Genomic DNA, 15,901 nt, shown 5'->3' on the forward strand with positions numbered 1-15,901 from the left:
AATAGAACTACCATATGATCCAGCAACTGCAGTCCTTGGAATATATTCTAGAGAAATAAGAGCCTTTACATGAACATATGTGCACACCCCTGTTCATTGCAGCACTGTTTACAATAGCAAAAAGATGGAAGCAACCAAGGAGCCCATCAAAGGATGAATGGATAAACAAATTATGGCATATTCACACACAATGGAATACTACGCAATGATAAAGAAAAATGAATCCTTGAAACATCTCATAACATGGATGAATCTGGAAGACATTATGCTGAGTGAAATTAGTTGAAAAGGAAAAATATTTTATGAGAACACTATTATAAGAACTCAAGAAAAGGTTTAAACACAGAAGAAAACATTCTATGGTGGTTACAAAGGTAGAAGGGAGCGAGGGGGTATTCACTAATTAGATAGTAGGCAAGAATTATTTTAGATGATGGGAAGGACAAAACACAATACAGGGGAAGTCAGCACAACTGGACTAAGCCAAAAGCTAAGAAGTTTCCTGAATACGACCAAACACTTCAAGGGACAGAGTAACAGGGGTGGGGGTCTGGGGATCATGGTTTCAGGGGACATCTATGTCAATTGGCATAACAAAGTATATTAAGAAAACGTTCTGCATCCCACTTTGGCGAGTGGCTTTTGGGGTCTTAAAAGCTATCAACTGGCCATCTAAGACACATCAATTGGTTTCAACCCACCTGGAGCAAAGGAGAATGAAGAGCACCAAAGACAAGGAAAATGTTAGCCCAAGAGACAGAAAGGGCCACATAAACCAGAGACTCCATCAGCCTGAGATCAGAAGAACTAGATGGTGCCTGGCTACCTCTGACCACCCTGACAGGGAACACAACAGGGAATCCCTGATGGAGCAGGAGAAAAGTAGGATGCAGATCTCAAGTGCCAGTAAAAATATCATGGTTAATTGTCTTACTGACATGTGAGGACCCCAGAGGACAGGGCCCCCAGGCTCTCTGTTAGCCCAAACTAAAACCATTCCCGAAGGCAAGTCTTCAGACAAAGATTGAACTGTACTATAAGCCATAAAGTGATACTCATTAGGAGTGTGCTTCTTAGCTCAAGTAGACACACGAGACTATGTGGGCAGCTCCTCTCCAGAGGTGAGACGAGAAGGCAGAAGGGGACAGGAGATGGTTGAATGGACATGGGAAATATGAGGTGGAGAGGAGGAGTGTGCTGTCACATTATGGGGTGAGCAACTAAGGACACATAACAATGTGTGTATAAATTTTTGTATGAAAAACTGACTTGAAATGTACACTTTCACTTAAAGCACAGTAAAAAAATGTTGCATAAAGAAATAAGTACAAATACATATAATGTATTTAGCCATGATTATTCTACCAGTCTCTTCCACCATATTGTTATAATCTTAAGAGGAGTAATTATGTCTTATAATTCACCATCTGCCCCATATTTCTTAATACAGTTCTCTGTACATAGTAGCTAGTAGGGATTGACTTTTGTAGATTTCAAATGATTAAAAATTATTTTGAGATCACTTTTTTCTAGAAGAGTGTGTTTGTGCATTTATTAGTAATAAAGGTCAAATACACAAATTGTCAAGAAGATCAAAAGATATAACCCAAACAGATCATTCTATGAATTGAGATAAATAAATCTTTTTTAAACAAAGTGCTAAATCCCATGTATATAAATTATAATATCCCCACCTGAAGTTCTTTGTAGATTTTTACAAAATTGATTAGAGGTAATATGGGTTACTATGGGTGACGTCTGGGACTTCCTAGAATTGACGCCGTCCTCCATGTGACCCTATGAATCTAGTCTTATCCTTTAGATATTTATTCCAAATAAGTAATGCAATAATCTCACTACTTCTGTATATATGTTGCTATCTCTGCAATTCTAAACTTACTAAATCTTCTCCAAGAATTAGAGGTCTTTGCCATTGCAAAATAGTCTTTTCTCAATGATTTTATTTACAGCAACTCTGACATCCTAATTCCTCAGGCTGTAGATCAGCGAATTCAGCATTGGCACAACAATGGTATAAAATATAATAATAAAATATAAAATAAAAATAATGGTATAAAACTTTGTCTTGGTCCAGGGAGCTAACACTTGATGGCTGCAGGTACATGAATGCTGCAGAACCATAGAAGATTGTAACAGCTGAGATGTGAGAGCTGCATGTGCTGAAGGCTTTGGACCTGCCCACAGTGGAGTGGATGAGCAGAATGCTGGCAATGATGGAGACATAGGAGGCAAGGATGGTCAAGATTGATGCAAGAATATTAAATGTACTGAAGCACAAAATTACCACTTCATTGATATAAGTGCTGGAGCAGGACAGCTCCAGTAGTGGAAAAAGATCACAGAAGTAATGGTTGATTATTTTAGCTTTGCAGAAAACCACTTTAAGCGTGCAAAATGTATCAGCTGTGGTACGAATCAAACCCATCATATATACCTCAACTACCAGCCAGGAGCAGACCTGATAAGACATAGTGACATTGTAAAGCAATAGATTACAGATGGCAACATAGCGATCATATGCCATCACAGCCAGCATAGAGCCTTCTGATATAATAAAAAATGCAAATAGGTAGAGCTGAGTCATGCATTCAAGGTAGGATATGATGTTCTTCTCTGTCACAAAGTTCACCAGCATTTTGGGGGTAATGACAGTGGAACAGCAGAGATCAGTGAAGGACAAACTGCTGAGGAAATAGTACATGGGGGTGTGCAGGTGAGAACTGAGCCCAATCAGTGTGATCATGCCCAGATTCGCAACCGCTGTGACCACATAGACTCCTAGGAAGAAAAGAAAGAGAGGCAACTGGAGCTCTTGCTTTTCTGTTAGCCCAGTGAGGAGGAACTCAGTCACTGTGGAGTGATTTCCCGCTGCCATTTTCCTCTGGGCAGTTTCTGGAGGAAGAGAAGAAGAAATTTGAGGTAGGTGTTTGTTTAAGCAGTATGAAAAAGATGCAAGTCTTATTCAGGTATCTCCGATTCTCTCTTCTGTCCCTGCTTTATGTTGGAAGTTAAGGACCCTGGGGTTCAAGTATTATGGATCATGCAAATAAACATCAGGTGGAATTATATCTTCTTGTATTTCTGTGCTCTAAGAGTGGGTCATAGTACTGACCGGCCTCTGAACATTCAAAGAACTATTCTGATAACTTAGAATATTGAGTGTTCTGATCCCTGGTGGTACAATCGCTTAGCACTGGGCTGCTAACCAGAAGGTTGTCAGCTCAAACCCACCAAGTGACTCTGCTGGCGAAAGACCTGGAAGTCTGATTCTGTAAAGATTACAGCCTAGAAAACCATATGGCTTGTTCTACTTTGTCACATGGGATCGATACAAGTTGAAAATTTACTCATTGGCACCTAACAGCAGTGACAACAACAAAGCACTTTCCATGCCTTATTTGCAATTCTCTCAACTCTTCTGCAGAACAAATCCTACCAGGAAACAGACAGGTTACCATCAAGTTGATTTTGACTTATTTCGACCCTATGTGTATCAGAGTAGAACTGTGCTCCACAGGATTTTCAATGGTTGATTTTTTGCAAGTAGATCAACAGGACTTTCTTCCAAGGCACATTAACCATTTGCACTATCCAGGGATTCCACAACAATTACAAGTATACTGATTTTATATATTAGTCTCATAGTGGTTAAATAATGCCCATATTTAGGCATATTATAAACAAGTGGTTCTGTATGAGAGAAGGCCTACTGTCTCTACATGGGTCCATCCCCTTTTCCCCATCTGTTTCTTCTTTTAGCTCCTCATATCTGCTCTCCTGTCTTATCTTTTTGTCATATCAGAGAAACCATTCACTTCAATTAATATAAGGAAAATATTAATTTAAAGTACAAAAATAATGTACTGACCACTCATGTAGGCTGGTTTCCCTTTAGAGAGAACCTTGTTTACTGGTAACAATTCAGAAGTATACAAATAGTGGGTCTGGAAAGTAACTGAATGGCTAACATTATGTATATCACTCAAATTCAGCTGCACATTTTAGAAGGAAGTGCATTTTCTAATGAGGAGAATCTGGGCATGATCACCCTGGTTGGACTCACTTGCACACACCCATGTACTATTTCCACAGTTTGTCCTGCATTGATCTCTGTTATTTCACTGTCATTACCTCCAAAATGCTGGTGAACTTTGTGACAGAGAAGAATAGAATCTCCTACCCTGAATGCATGACTCAGCTCTACCTCTTTGCCTTTTTTATTATATCAGAAAGTCATTTGTTGGCTGTGATGGCATATTTAGTTCTCTATGACTAAATGTAAAACTCAGTCATTCCCCAAACACTATGTGCTGCATACTATTGCATAACTTGTCATGGTCCATGATCTTGGGGCTTTTGTTCTGGAGGAGCAAGGCTGGAGAATGGAAATCTTGCATGGTATTTAGACCGTGTTCTCCTTGCATATCTTAGGCAGGTTTTCTTAGTGTATTTTGCCCTCCCTTTCAAACAGATCTTTTATCACTCCCACAATGCCTTAAGGAAACCCTAGTGGTGCAGTGGTTAAGTGCTACGTCTGTTAACCAAAAGATCGGTAGTTCAAATATGCTAGGTGCTCCGTGGAAACTCTATGGGGCAGTCCTACCCTGTTTCATAGGGTCGCTATGAGTTGGAATCGACTGGATGGCAGCAGGTTTTGTTTTGTTTGTTTGATGGCATTAAAGACCAAAGCAAAAAGAACGTGCGCATCTCTGAGATGCAAGTTGTGAAAAAAGTTGATGAGTTCCTGACACGGGATACTGTGATGACTGTTCAATATTCAAAAGAAAGAGATCTAAAAGATATCATCAAAGATTGATGGTGTATCAAAAGCAAGGAAATGTGTTTGAGAAAAGAACTAATATGAGGGTGATATTACTAGTTATTATTAAAAATTTTTTTTTACGGAATGATATTATTCAGTGTTTACCATGTGATTAGACCTGTCCAGGTACCTCATAAATAATATTTGATATATTTTCCCAGCAACCCTATATGGTAGGAGCTTATTATTCTCATTTCATAGATGAAAAAATTGAAACTGGAGAGACTTAAGTGAATTGTTCATGGTGACTCTGTGGATTTTTAATATAAAAGTCAAGGATGTTTTGCTAATAGTACAGATATATTTGATATACTGATAGGAAATTAAAGTAATAATAAAAGACTTGGACTAATACTGATAACTTCTGGGGGTACCATTCTCCTAAAAGAAAAGTCTGTTGCAAAATACACGCTAGATTCAAAGAACATAAGAGCTGGAAAAATTGGGATAGCAGTAATTAATATTTTTGTGTTATTCCATTTAGACTAGCATCTGCCTAGATCCTACAGAGATGAGTCCTGCACTTTTCATTTATCCCTGCTGATATTGCTGTATGAATGGTGGATGGATAAAGGGACACAATAAAGTTCACAATTTGAAATAAGTCAAAGTCATTATCTTTCCCAAATTGTCAATTCCATCTAAAATTCTCCTATTATAAGAGAAAGGTGTCATTTTGCCACTAAAATGTTCACTGAAGGTATTTGTGCTCACACTGTGTGATAACTGAAAACAGTAAAAATAAAGCCAACTTTGCACCTTTCGTGGAGTCATCTGCTTTCATGTTCCAAGATGTTTCAAGTACAATACTAAGACAAAGGTTATTACAAAGTAATCTCTTGCTTTCTACTTTGTGGAGTATTGCTCAAATTAAAGTCATCTAAAATTTTAAATAATTATATTTTGAAAGTTCTTTTTTTTTTGTATGTTAACAGGAAATCATTTCCTCTTGTTGAAGCTTCTTATCTATAGGAGTAGAGTTTACCCATGATTGTGAAGGAATCCTTCTAGAGTGAGGGCCTGCTAGTCTCTGGATAACATAAGTATGTTGCAAAATCTTGATTTTAAAAGTGATTTGTCTAGAGTGTAGTCATAGTATCAGGAAAAACTGCTTACCTTCTCAGCTACACAATTCCTTGACTTGTTCTGAAAAATAAAGTGAGATTTGCAATCATTAAAAATGTTGCTAGCTTATTAGATATGCTTCTGAAAAAACTAAAAAATGTCTTAGGATTGGTAAATGCTACAATTTCAACCTTTTATGGTGTTTATGTTTATTGGGTTTATGGTGTTGTATTTTTTTTTTTTTTTTATCCCTGCAGAACTTCTCTTTGAGATACCATGAAGGCATTGACATGATGAATACAATATTATTTGTACATCTTAGGCTGTCCTTAGATATATCATACCTTAAACAGTATAATAAATGTAACATCAAATAATAAGATTTTTAGGGCTGAAAACAAACTGTTTTATGGATTACAAAATTCTCAAAGCCACTTTACATTGAAAAATTGTTAGCTATCACATTGCAAAATGAATACTGTCAATTGTAGTAATGAAGTATAGTAAACATTCAAAAGAAAATAATAATTCATTTCATTTAAAAAACACACACATAAGATAGTGCAGGTACAACATAACATACAAACATTTTGAGCACTATTAAAATTTAAGTTTTTTTAATCATTCTAGATCCTGTAGTAAAATTTGAGTTCTTTGTTATATATTATATCCTAGTGTATAAAAACCATCTAAAGTTAAAATAATATGTTTTGTAGATTATTTTTTCACAAAGAAAGTCCTAAATTAAGTCACTTGAATCATTTTTCACAAGTAAATAAATTACATTTTAGATATTTCAGAACTTCATTTTGTTTTCAAAAAGATTTAAAAATCTACTAGCTAAGAAGAAGAAAGTTCTGAAATCAAGGAAAAACAAGTTAAAAAATTTAAAACAATACCTCCCTAAGAAATCTGAGTGGTGCAGGGCATGAATTTTAAACAAAAAATGTGTTTGCAATATAAAACCAAAAAACCTGACCTACCACCACTGAGTCAATACTGACTCAAATCTATTAAAAAAAAAAAAAAAAGTAGTAACTGTCGAGTTCACTCTGACTCATGGCAACCCCATGTGTGTCAGAGTAGAACAGTGCTCCACGGGGAATTCAATGGCTGACTTTTATGGTAATAGATCTCCAGAAAACGTGGTGCCAAGATGACAGAGTAGTCAGAGGCTCACGGTGGTCCCTCTTACAAGAAAGACCCCCCAAAAAACAAGTGAATCAATTATATATGACAGTCTGGGAGTGCTGAACATGAAGCATGAAGTTGAGGCATTGTACTGAGCAGCAGGAGAAGGAAGAGACATTTTACAAGCAGTGAGGAGATGCCAGACCTGACCCTGCAGGAACCAGCACCCTGCAGGCCAGATCCATTGGTGAGAATGTGGGGATGTGAGCAGTGGCATTCGGGACATGTTTTCCACAGTGGGAGAGACTGAGTGATGGAGAGTCCACCGATGCCTTCAGAGTCTGTGAAATGCAGTACTCAAAGAGCAAAAGATAAGTATGTGTGTCTAATCTACCGTGTGGATAAAAAACACCCCTTTGGGAAAAAATTCTCCCATTTAACTGACCTCTCCCCAAACTGCATCAGGTCCCAAGCTGGCTTCAGTGATAGCTGCTTTCCCTGGGCTGGAAGTAAGACCTGTCAAGTATCCTGAGCCATTCTCCTGCCTTGGTGAAGGAAACAATTAGCAAACAGGGAAAAAATAATTTGCTGTCTCCCCTAAGCTGGGAACTCAGGACAGAAGTAGCCTCTTTGCCTAGACACAGGCATAAGGGGCCCACGGATTCTGAATGCCTTTCACCACTACATAGACCTCTGTGGGGCCATTTCAACAGCATACATCCTCATTAGCACAGTATAACAGGGTATATACCTGAAGTTCAACTTCAACTATTTCAGCTATAAGGTGGAGAGGCAGCCTTATGACATCTGACACTGCTCTACCTAGTAATCAGAGTCCTCACCTATCCACACCAGGGGCCTGAGGACTGGTGGCTCCACCCATTCCACCTAGCCACCCAAGACAGGGTCCAAGGATAAGTGGTGCTTCCTAGTCCTTACAGTCAACAGCATTGAGTGTCCACATTCCATCTGCAAAACCCATCCACCTACACACTCTAGGGAACAGGTACACCTATTCCTCACAGACACACAAGGGCAGCTGTCAGATCCCTGCTTTGCTCTGCATGTGTCCCCCTACTGCAGCCAGATACCTGTGCCTGCACCAATCACACCTGCTTGTCTAAGAGTGTAGGTGAGATTATGCATCACACACTTGGTGTCTGACTACCTGGACAACTGAGCTGAATCCATACAAGAAAAGTAAACAGATTCCTGGGCTAATATACCTATAACAACTCTAACTACCTAGTAACAGGACATTACAGCCTCAAAGGCACCAATAAACAAACTAGCCCACATGAACAGCCCGTCTGAGCACATCAAAACAAAACAAAGCGAGACGCTGGACATAGTAAGCAAACATAAAATAAATAAATACAATAACTTATTGATGGCTTGGAGACAACAGTCAATATCAAATCATATAAAGAGGCAGACCATAATGGCTTCAGCAAGTGACCAAAACAAAGAATCAAGAAATCTTCCAGATGAAGATAATTTCCTAGAATTACCAGAGGTTGAACATAAAAGATTAATATACAGAACTCTTCAAGAGATCAGGAAGGAGATCAGGCAAAACACAGAAAAAGCCAAGGGATACACAGACAAGGCATTAGAGGAACTTAAGAAGATTAGAGAAGAGCATAATGACAAATTTAATAGGGTGCAAGAATCCATAGAAAGAAAACAAACAGAAATCCAGAAGATTAACAATAAAATTCGGAAGTAGACAACTGATAGTCATGGGAGCAAAACTGAGGCAGTGGAAATCAGAATTAGTGAGATTGAGGATAAAGCACTTGACACGAACTTATGTGAGGAAAAGTCGGATAAAGGACTTAAAAAAAAAATGAAGAAGCCCTGTCTTAGTCATCCAGTGCTGCTGTAACAGAAATACACAAGCGTATTGCTTTAACAAACAGAAATTTATTTTCTCACAGGGCATCAGCTCCAGGAGAAGAATTTCTGTCTCTGTCAGCTCTGGAGGAAGGTCCTTGTGATGCATCAGTCTTCCCTTGGCCTGGGAGTATCTTAGCACAAGTACATCAGGTCCAAAGAACACACTCTGCTCCCCGCCCTGCTTTCTTGGTGGTATGAGGTCCTCCTCTCTGCTCACTTCCCCTTTCTTTTTATCTCCTGAGAAAGAAAAGGTTGTGCAGGCCACATCACAGCGAAACTCCCTTTATATTGGATAAGGGAGGTGACCTGTGCAACAGTGTTACATTCCACCCTAACCCCTTTAACCACAGGCAGAGATTATGATTTATAACACATAGGAAAATGACAAAATGGAGGACAACCACACACCGCCTAAGCAAGTTGAGGCATATTTTTGGGGAACACAATTCAGTCCATTACAAACCCTAAGAATTATGTGTGACTCTATCAAGAGGAATAACCGATGAGTGCTTGGAGTACCAGAATACGGTGGGGGGGGGGGAGAAAATATGGAGAGAATTGTTGAAGACCTGTTGGCAGAAAACTTCCCCGACATTGTAAAAGATGAGAAGATATTTATCCAAGATGCTTATTGAACCCCACACAAGGTAGATCCCAAAAGAAAGTTACCAAGACATATTATAATCAAACTTGCCAAAACCAAATAGAGAATTTTAAGAGCGGCTAGGAATAAATGAAAAGTCAGCTACAAAGGAGAACTCATAAAGACTAAGCTTGGACTACTTAGCAGAAACCATGCAGGCAAAAAGGAAATGGGATGACATATTTAAAGACTTGAAGGAAAAAAATTGCCAGCCAAGAATTTTATATTCAGCAACACTCTCTCAAATATGAAGGTGAAATTAGGGCATTTCCAGATAATCATAAGTTTAGGGAATTTGAAGAAACCAAATGAATATTACAAGAAATACTAAAGGGAGACCTCTGGTTAGAAAATCGATAACATCAGGTAACAACCCAAGACTAGAACACAGGACAATGCAACCAGATACCAACCCAGAAAGGGAAGTAACAACAATAAATCAAAGCTAAAACACTCAAAACAGGGAAACAGAGATGTCATTATGTAGAGGGTGAAACATTAAATAGAAAAGAGGGACTAAAAATGTAGTCATAGATCTTTCACATGGAGAGAAAGTCAAGGCTATATAAAGAAAGAAAACTTTGGTTTACACATAGAAAAATGAAGTATATATTAAGGTAACCAAAATGGAAAATGACAATCTTACACATCAAAATAAAAAAAAAAAGAAAAACATACTCGGCAAATACAAAAGCAAGGACAATGAAAAAGAGGAAAAGACAATATGTAAAGAAAAACTACTCAGCACAAAAAATGAAGAGAAAAAAAGAAACTGTCAACAACACACACACAAAGATGTCAAAATGACAGCACCAAACTGATACCTGTCAATAATCACCCTGAATGTAAATGGACTAAAAGCAACAATAAAGAGACAGAAAGTGGCAGAATGGATAACAAAAAAACACAATCCAACTATATGCTGCCTAAAGAAATTTACCTTAGACTTCAAGACACAAACTAAAACTCAAAGGATGGAAAATATATATATATCAAACAAACAACAATCCAAAAAGAGCAGGTGTGGCAATATTAATTTCTGACAAAACAGACTTTAAAGTTAAATCTACCACAAAGGATAAGGAAGGACACTATATAATGATTCAGGAGTCAATATACCAGGAGGATATAATCATAATAAATATTCATGCACCCAAGGACAGGGCTCCAAAATACATAAAACAAACTCTCATAGCATTGAAAAGAGATAGACAGGTCCACAGTAATAGTAGGAGGCTTCAACACACCACTTTCCGTGAAGGACAGAACATCCGGAAAGAAGCTCAATAAAGACACAGAAGATCTAAATGCCACAATCAACCAGCTTGACCTCATAGACATATACAGAACACTCCACCCAACAGAAGCTAAGTAGACTTTCTTTTCTAATTCACATGGAACTTTCTCCTGAATAGACCACATATTAGGCCATAAAACAACCTTTAACAGAATGCAAAACATTGAAATATTGCAAAGCATCTTCTCTGAGCATTAAGCCATAAAAGTAGAAATCAATAACAGGAAAAGCAAGGAAAAAAAAATCAACCGCATGGAAAATGAACACTTTACTGAACAACTACTGGTTATAAAGACATTGAGGACGGAATAAAGACATTCACGGAATCCAATGAGAATGAAAATACTTCCTATCCAAACCTTTGGGACACAGCCAAAGCAGTTCTCAGAGGTCATTTTATAGCAATAAAGGCACACATCCAAAAAGAAGGGTCAAAATCAGAGAATTATCCCTATAACTCGAACAAATAGAAAGAGAGCATCAAAAGTAGCCCTCAGGCACCAGAAGAAAGCAAAAACTAAAAATTAGAGCAGAATTAAATGAAAAGGAGAAGAGAAAAACAACTGAGAGGGTTAACAAGACCAAAAGTTGGTTCTTTGAAAAGATCAACAAAATCGATAAACCATTGGCCAGAATGACAAAAGAAAAACAGGAGAAATGAGATGAGCGACATCACAACAGACCCAACTGAAATTAACAGAATCATAACAGAATACTAAGAAAAATTGTACTCTAACGAAATTGGAGACTAGAGGAAAAGGACAAATTTCTAGAAACACACTATCTACCCAAATTAACACAAACAGAAGCAGAAAAACTAAATAAACCCACAACAAAAGAAAATATTGAAAAAGTAATTTTAAAAAACTCCCCAAAATGACAATAACAAAAGCCCAGGCCCTGACGGCTTCACCAGAGAATTTTACCTAACTTTCAGAGAATAGTTAACACCACTACTACTAACGTATTTCAGACTATAGAAAAAGACGGAATACCCCCAAACTCATTCTATGAAGCCAGCAGAGCCCTGATACTAAAACCAGGTAAAGACAACATGAAAAAAGAATATTACAGACATATAACCCTCATGACTTAGACGCAAAAATCCTCAACAAAATTCTAGCCAATAGAATTCAACAACATAGCAAACAAATAATTCACCATGACCAAGTGGGATTCATACCAGGTATGCGGGGATGGTTTAACATCAGAAAAACAACCAGTGCAACCCATCACAAATGTAAAACAGAAGACAAGAGCCACATGATCTTATCAATTCATGCAGAAAATGTACTTGACAAAGTCCAACACCCATTCATGATAAAAACTCTCAGCAAAATAGGAATAGAAGGGAAATTCCTCAACATAATAAGGGGTATTTATACAAAGCCAACAGCCAATATCATCCTTAATGGACACAGTCTGAAAGCTTTTCCCTTGAGAATGGGAACCAGACAATGATGCTCTTACTCAACACTGTGCTGGAGGTCCTAGCCAGAGCAATTAGGCTAGGAAAACTAATAAAGGACATCCAAGTTGGTAAGGAAGAAGTAAAGGTATCTCTATTTGCAGATGATATGATCTTATACACAGAAAGACCTACAGAATCCTCAAGAAAACTACTGGAACTAATAGAAGAGTTCTGAAGAGTAACAGGGTACAAGATAAACATACAAAAATCAGTTGGATTCCTCTACACCAACAAAGAGAACATTGACGAGAAATCACCAAATCAATACCATGTACAACAGCCCCCAAGAAGATCAAATACTTAGGAATAAATATAACCAGAGACGTAAAAGACCTATACAAAGAAAACTACAAGATTGCTGCAAGAAACCACAAGAGACCTACATAAGTGGAAAAACATACCTTGCTCATGGATAGGAAGACTTAACATCGTGTAAATGTCTATTCTACCCAAAGCGATCTATATAGATACAATGCAATCCCGATCCAAATTCCTGTGGCATTTTTTAATGAGATGGAGAAACAAATCACCAACTTCATGTGGAAAGGGAAGAGGTCCCTATAAGTAAAGCCTTACTGAAAAAGAAAAATGAAGTGGGAGGCCTCACACTACTTGATTTTAGAACCTATTTTATTGCCATGGTAATAAAAACAGCCTGGTGCTGGTACAACAGTTACACAGAATAGAACAGAATTGAGAATTCAGGAGCTGTTTGAATTTATGAGCAGCTGATATTTGACAAAGTTCCAAAGTCTGTGAACTGGGAAAACACAGCCTCTTTAACAAATGGTGCTGATATAACCGTATATTCATCTGCAAAAAGAAATGAGACAAGGCCTATACTCACACCATGCACAAAAACGAATTCAAAATGGATCAAAGACCTAAATATAAAAGCTAAAACGATTAAGATCATGGATGAAAAAATTGGGACAATGCTCGGATCCCTAATACATGGCATAAACAGTATACAAAACATTACTAATAATGCAGAAACACCAGAAAACAGATACCTGGGAGCACCTAAAAATCAAACACCTATGCTCATCCAAAGACTTCACCAGAAGAGTAAAAGACAACATACAGACTGGGAAAAAATTTTTGGCTGGGACAAATCTCATCAGTGTCTAATCTCTAAAACCTACAAAAAAATGTGGTGCAAGATACTGCAAATACTCAACAACGAAAAGACAAACCAATAAAAATGGGCAAAAGATATGAACCGGCACTTTACCAAAGAATATATTCAGGTGGATAACAGATATATGAGGAAATGCTCATGATCATTAGCCATCAGAGAAATGCAAATCAAAGCTACAATGAGATACGATCTCACACCAAAAAAGCTGGCATCAATCCGAAATACACAAAATAATAAATGTTGTAGAGGTTGTGGAGACACTGGAACACTTACACACTGCTGGTGGGAATGTAAAATGGTACAAAGACATTGGCATTTCTTTAAAAAGCTACAAATAGAACTACCATATGATTCAGCATTCCCATTCCTTGGAATGTATCCTAGAGATCTAAGAGCCCTCCCACAGATAGATATATACACACCCACGTTCATTTCAGCACTGTTTACAATAGCAAAAAGATGGAAACAACCAAGGTTCCCAGTAATAGATGAATGGATAAACAAATTATGGTATATTTGCACAATGGAATACTACACCATGATAAAGAACAAGGATGATACCGTGAAACGTCTCATAACATGGATAAATCTGGAAGGCATTATGGTCCGTGAAATGAGTCAGTTGAAAAAGGACAAAAATTGTATGAGACCCCTGTTGTAAGAACTCAAGAAAAGGTTTAAACACAGAAGAAAACATTCTTCGATGGTTACGAGTGTGGGGAAGGAGGGAGAAAGGTATTCACTAATTAGATAGTAACCCACCCAGTCAACCCAGTGCCGCTGAATTAGATAGTAGACAAGAATTATTTTAAGTGATGGGAAGGACAGCACACAATATGGGGGAAGTCAGTACAACTGGACTAAAAGCTAAGAACTTTCCTGAATACAACCAAACACTTTCAGGGACAGAGTAGCAGGGGTGAGGTTCTGGGGACCATGGTTTTAGGGGACATCTAGGTCCTTTGGCATAACAAAGTATATTAATAAAACGTTCTGTATCCCACTTTGGTGAGTGGCATCTGGGGTTTTAAAAGTTAGCAAGTGGCCATCTAAGATGCATCAATTGGTCTCAACCCTCCCAGAGCAAAGGAGAACAAAGAACACCAAAGGCACAAGGAAAATATGAGCCCAAGAGACAGAAAGGGCCACATAAACCAGAGACTTCATCGGCCTGAGTCCGGAAGAACTAGATGGTGCCTGGCTATCACCAATCAGTATTCTGTCAAGGAACTCAACAGAGAGTCCCTGAAGGACCAGGAGAAAAGTGGGATGCAGAACTCAAATTCTAGTAAAAAGACCAGACTTAATGGTCTGGCTGAGACTGGAGGGACCATACAGGACATGGCCCCTGGAGTCTCTGTTAGGCCAGAACTAAGACCGTTCCCAAATCCAACTCTTCATACAAAGATTAGGCTGGACTATGAGACATAAAATGATACTGGTGAGTAGTGTGCTTCTTAACTCAAGTAGACACATGAGACTATGTGGCCAGCTCCTGACCAGAGGTGAGAAGAGAAGGCAGAGGGGGACAGGAGCTGGTTGAATGGACATGGGAAATACAGGGTGGAGAGGAGTATGCTGTCACATTGTAGGGAGAGCAACTAGGGTCACATAACAATGTGTGTATAAGTTCTGTGTGAGAAACTGACTTAAATTATAAAAAATTCACTTAAAGCACAATAAAAAAAAAAGAAGAAAAACAAGCAAACAAAAAAATCTCCAGGACTTTCTTCTGGTGCAACACTGAGTGGATATAAACCTCAGATTTTTTTGTTAGCCTATGTGGCCATAGGTCAACCGTGTGCACCACCCAGGTACTCCATATACCCAGGAGTTACACTAAATTACTAGTATATTGGATCATAAATTTCAAAAATGATCTTTAGATACTTCTAGTATAATAATGCAACTCATATGTCTCCAGAGTAGGTAATATCCCGGGAACCATTAAACAATATATTCAAATGAAAAAAGTCAAATACAATCCCACATATTAGCACCATTTTGTTCCTATGCTGCCTCCACCTGAGCCATTACTTTAAACCTGAGAAAAGTGTGCTTGTCTTCCATCCTTTCCTGAGTCATTTCACACCACAGCCTACTTTTTTTCTGCCACCTGGCCCCATCTTCTAATAATAGTTCTATTTTGGATCTTTCTCAATGTTGCCACTCACTATTTCCTGGAACTCATAGGACTGCTCCAGCTATCGTTTATTTTAAGGCCCCATTAACACATGACTGGTGAATGCACTTTTATTAAAAACAGTTTGGGGATAAAAAGTTATCACACCACAGGGAGAATACAATTGCAAGCGGAGTGTTAGAAACCCATGGCCATAAGGAATGTCTTACTAACACTGTCACTCCAGTAGCCTGAGTTTGTCTGCCATGTTCTCCTATCTGTCTACGTC

General features: G+C 38.2%; 2 protein-coding genes across 2 annotated transcripts in view; both read right to left on the bottom strand.

Moving 5' to 3' along the window:
- Positions 1 to 15,901, bottom strand: part of LOC126060636 (olfactory receptor 150-like) — an 881,095-nt gene that overhangs the window by 846,709 nt on the left and 18,485 nt on the right. The window lies entirely within an intron of this gene.
- Positions 1,613 to 15,901, bottom strand: part of LOC126060649 (putative olfactory receptor 8G2) — a 306,855-nt gene continuing 292,566 nt past the window's right edge. Inside the window, exons 2-3 of the mRNA XM_049856886.1 lie at positions 5,960 to 5,989; positions 1,613 to 2,913 (exon numbers count right to left, since the gene is read on the bottom strand). Coding sequence (XP_049712843.1) covers positions 1,961 to 2,896 — 936 coding nt within the window. The 5' untranslated portion in view covers positions 2,897 to 2,913; positions 5,960 to 5,989 and the 3' untranslated portion in view covers positions 1,613 to 1,960. The remainder of the gene's footprint in view (positions 2,914 to 5,959; positions 5,990 to 15,901) is intronic.

The sequence above is a fragment of the Elephas maximus genome, chromosome 17 (genome assembly GCF_024166365.1).
Source record: "Elephas maximus indicus isolate mEleMax1 chromosome 17, mEleMax1 primary haplotype, whole genome shotgun sequence".
Lineage (NCBI taxonomy): Eukaryota > Metazoa > Chordata > Mammalia > Proboscidea > Elephantidae > Elephas > Elephas maximus.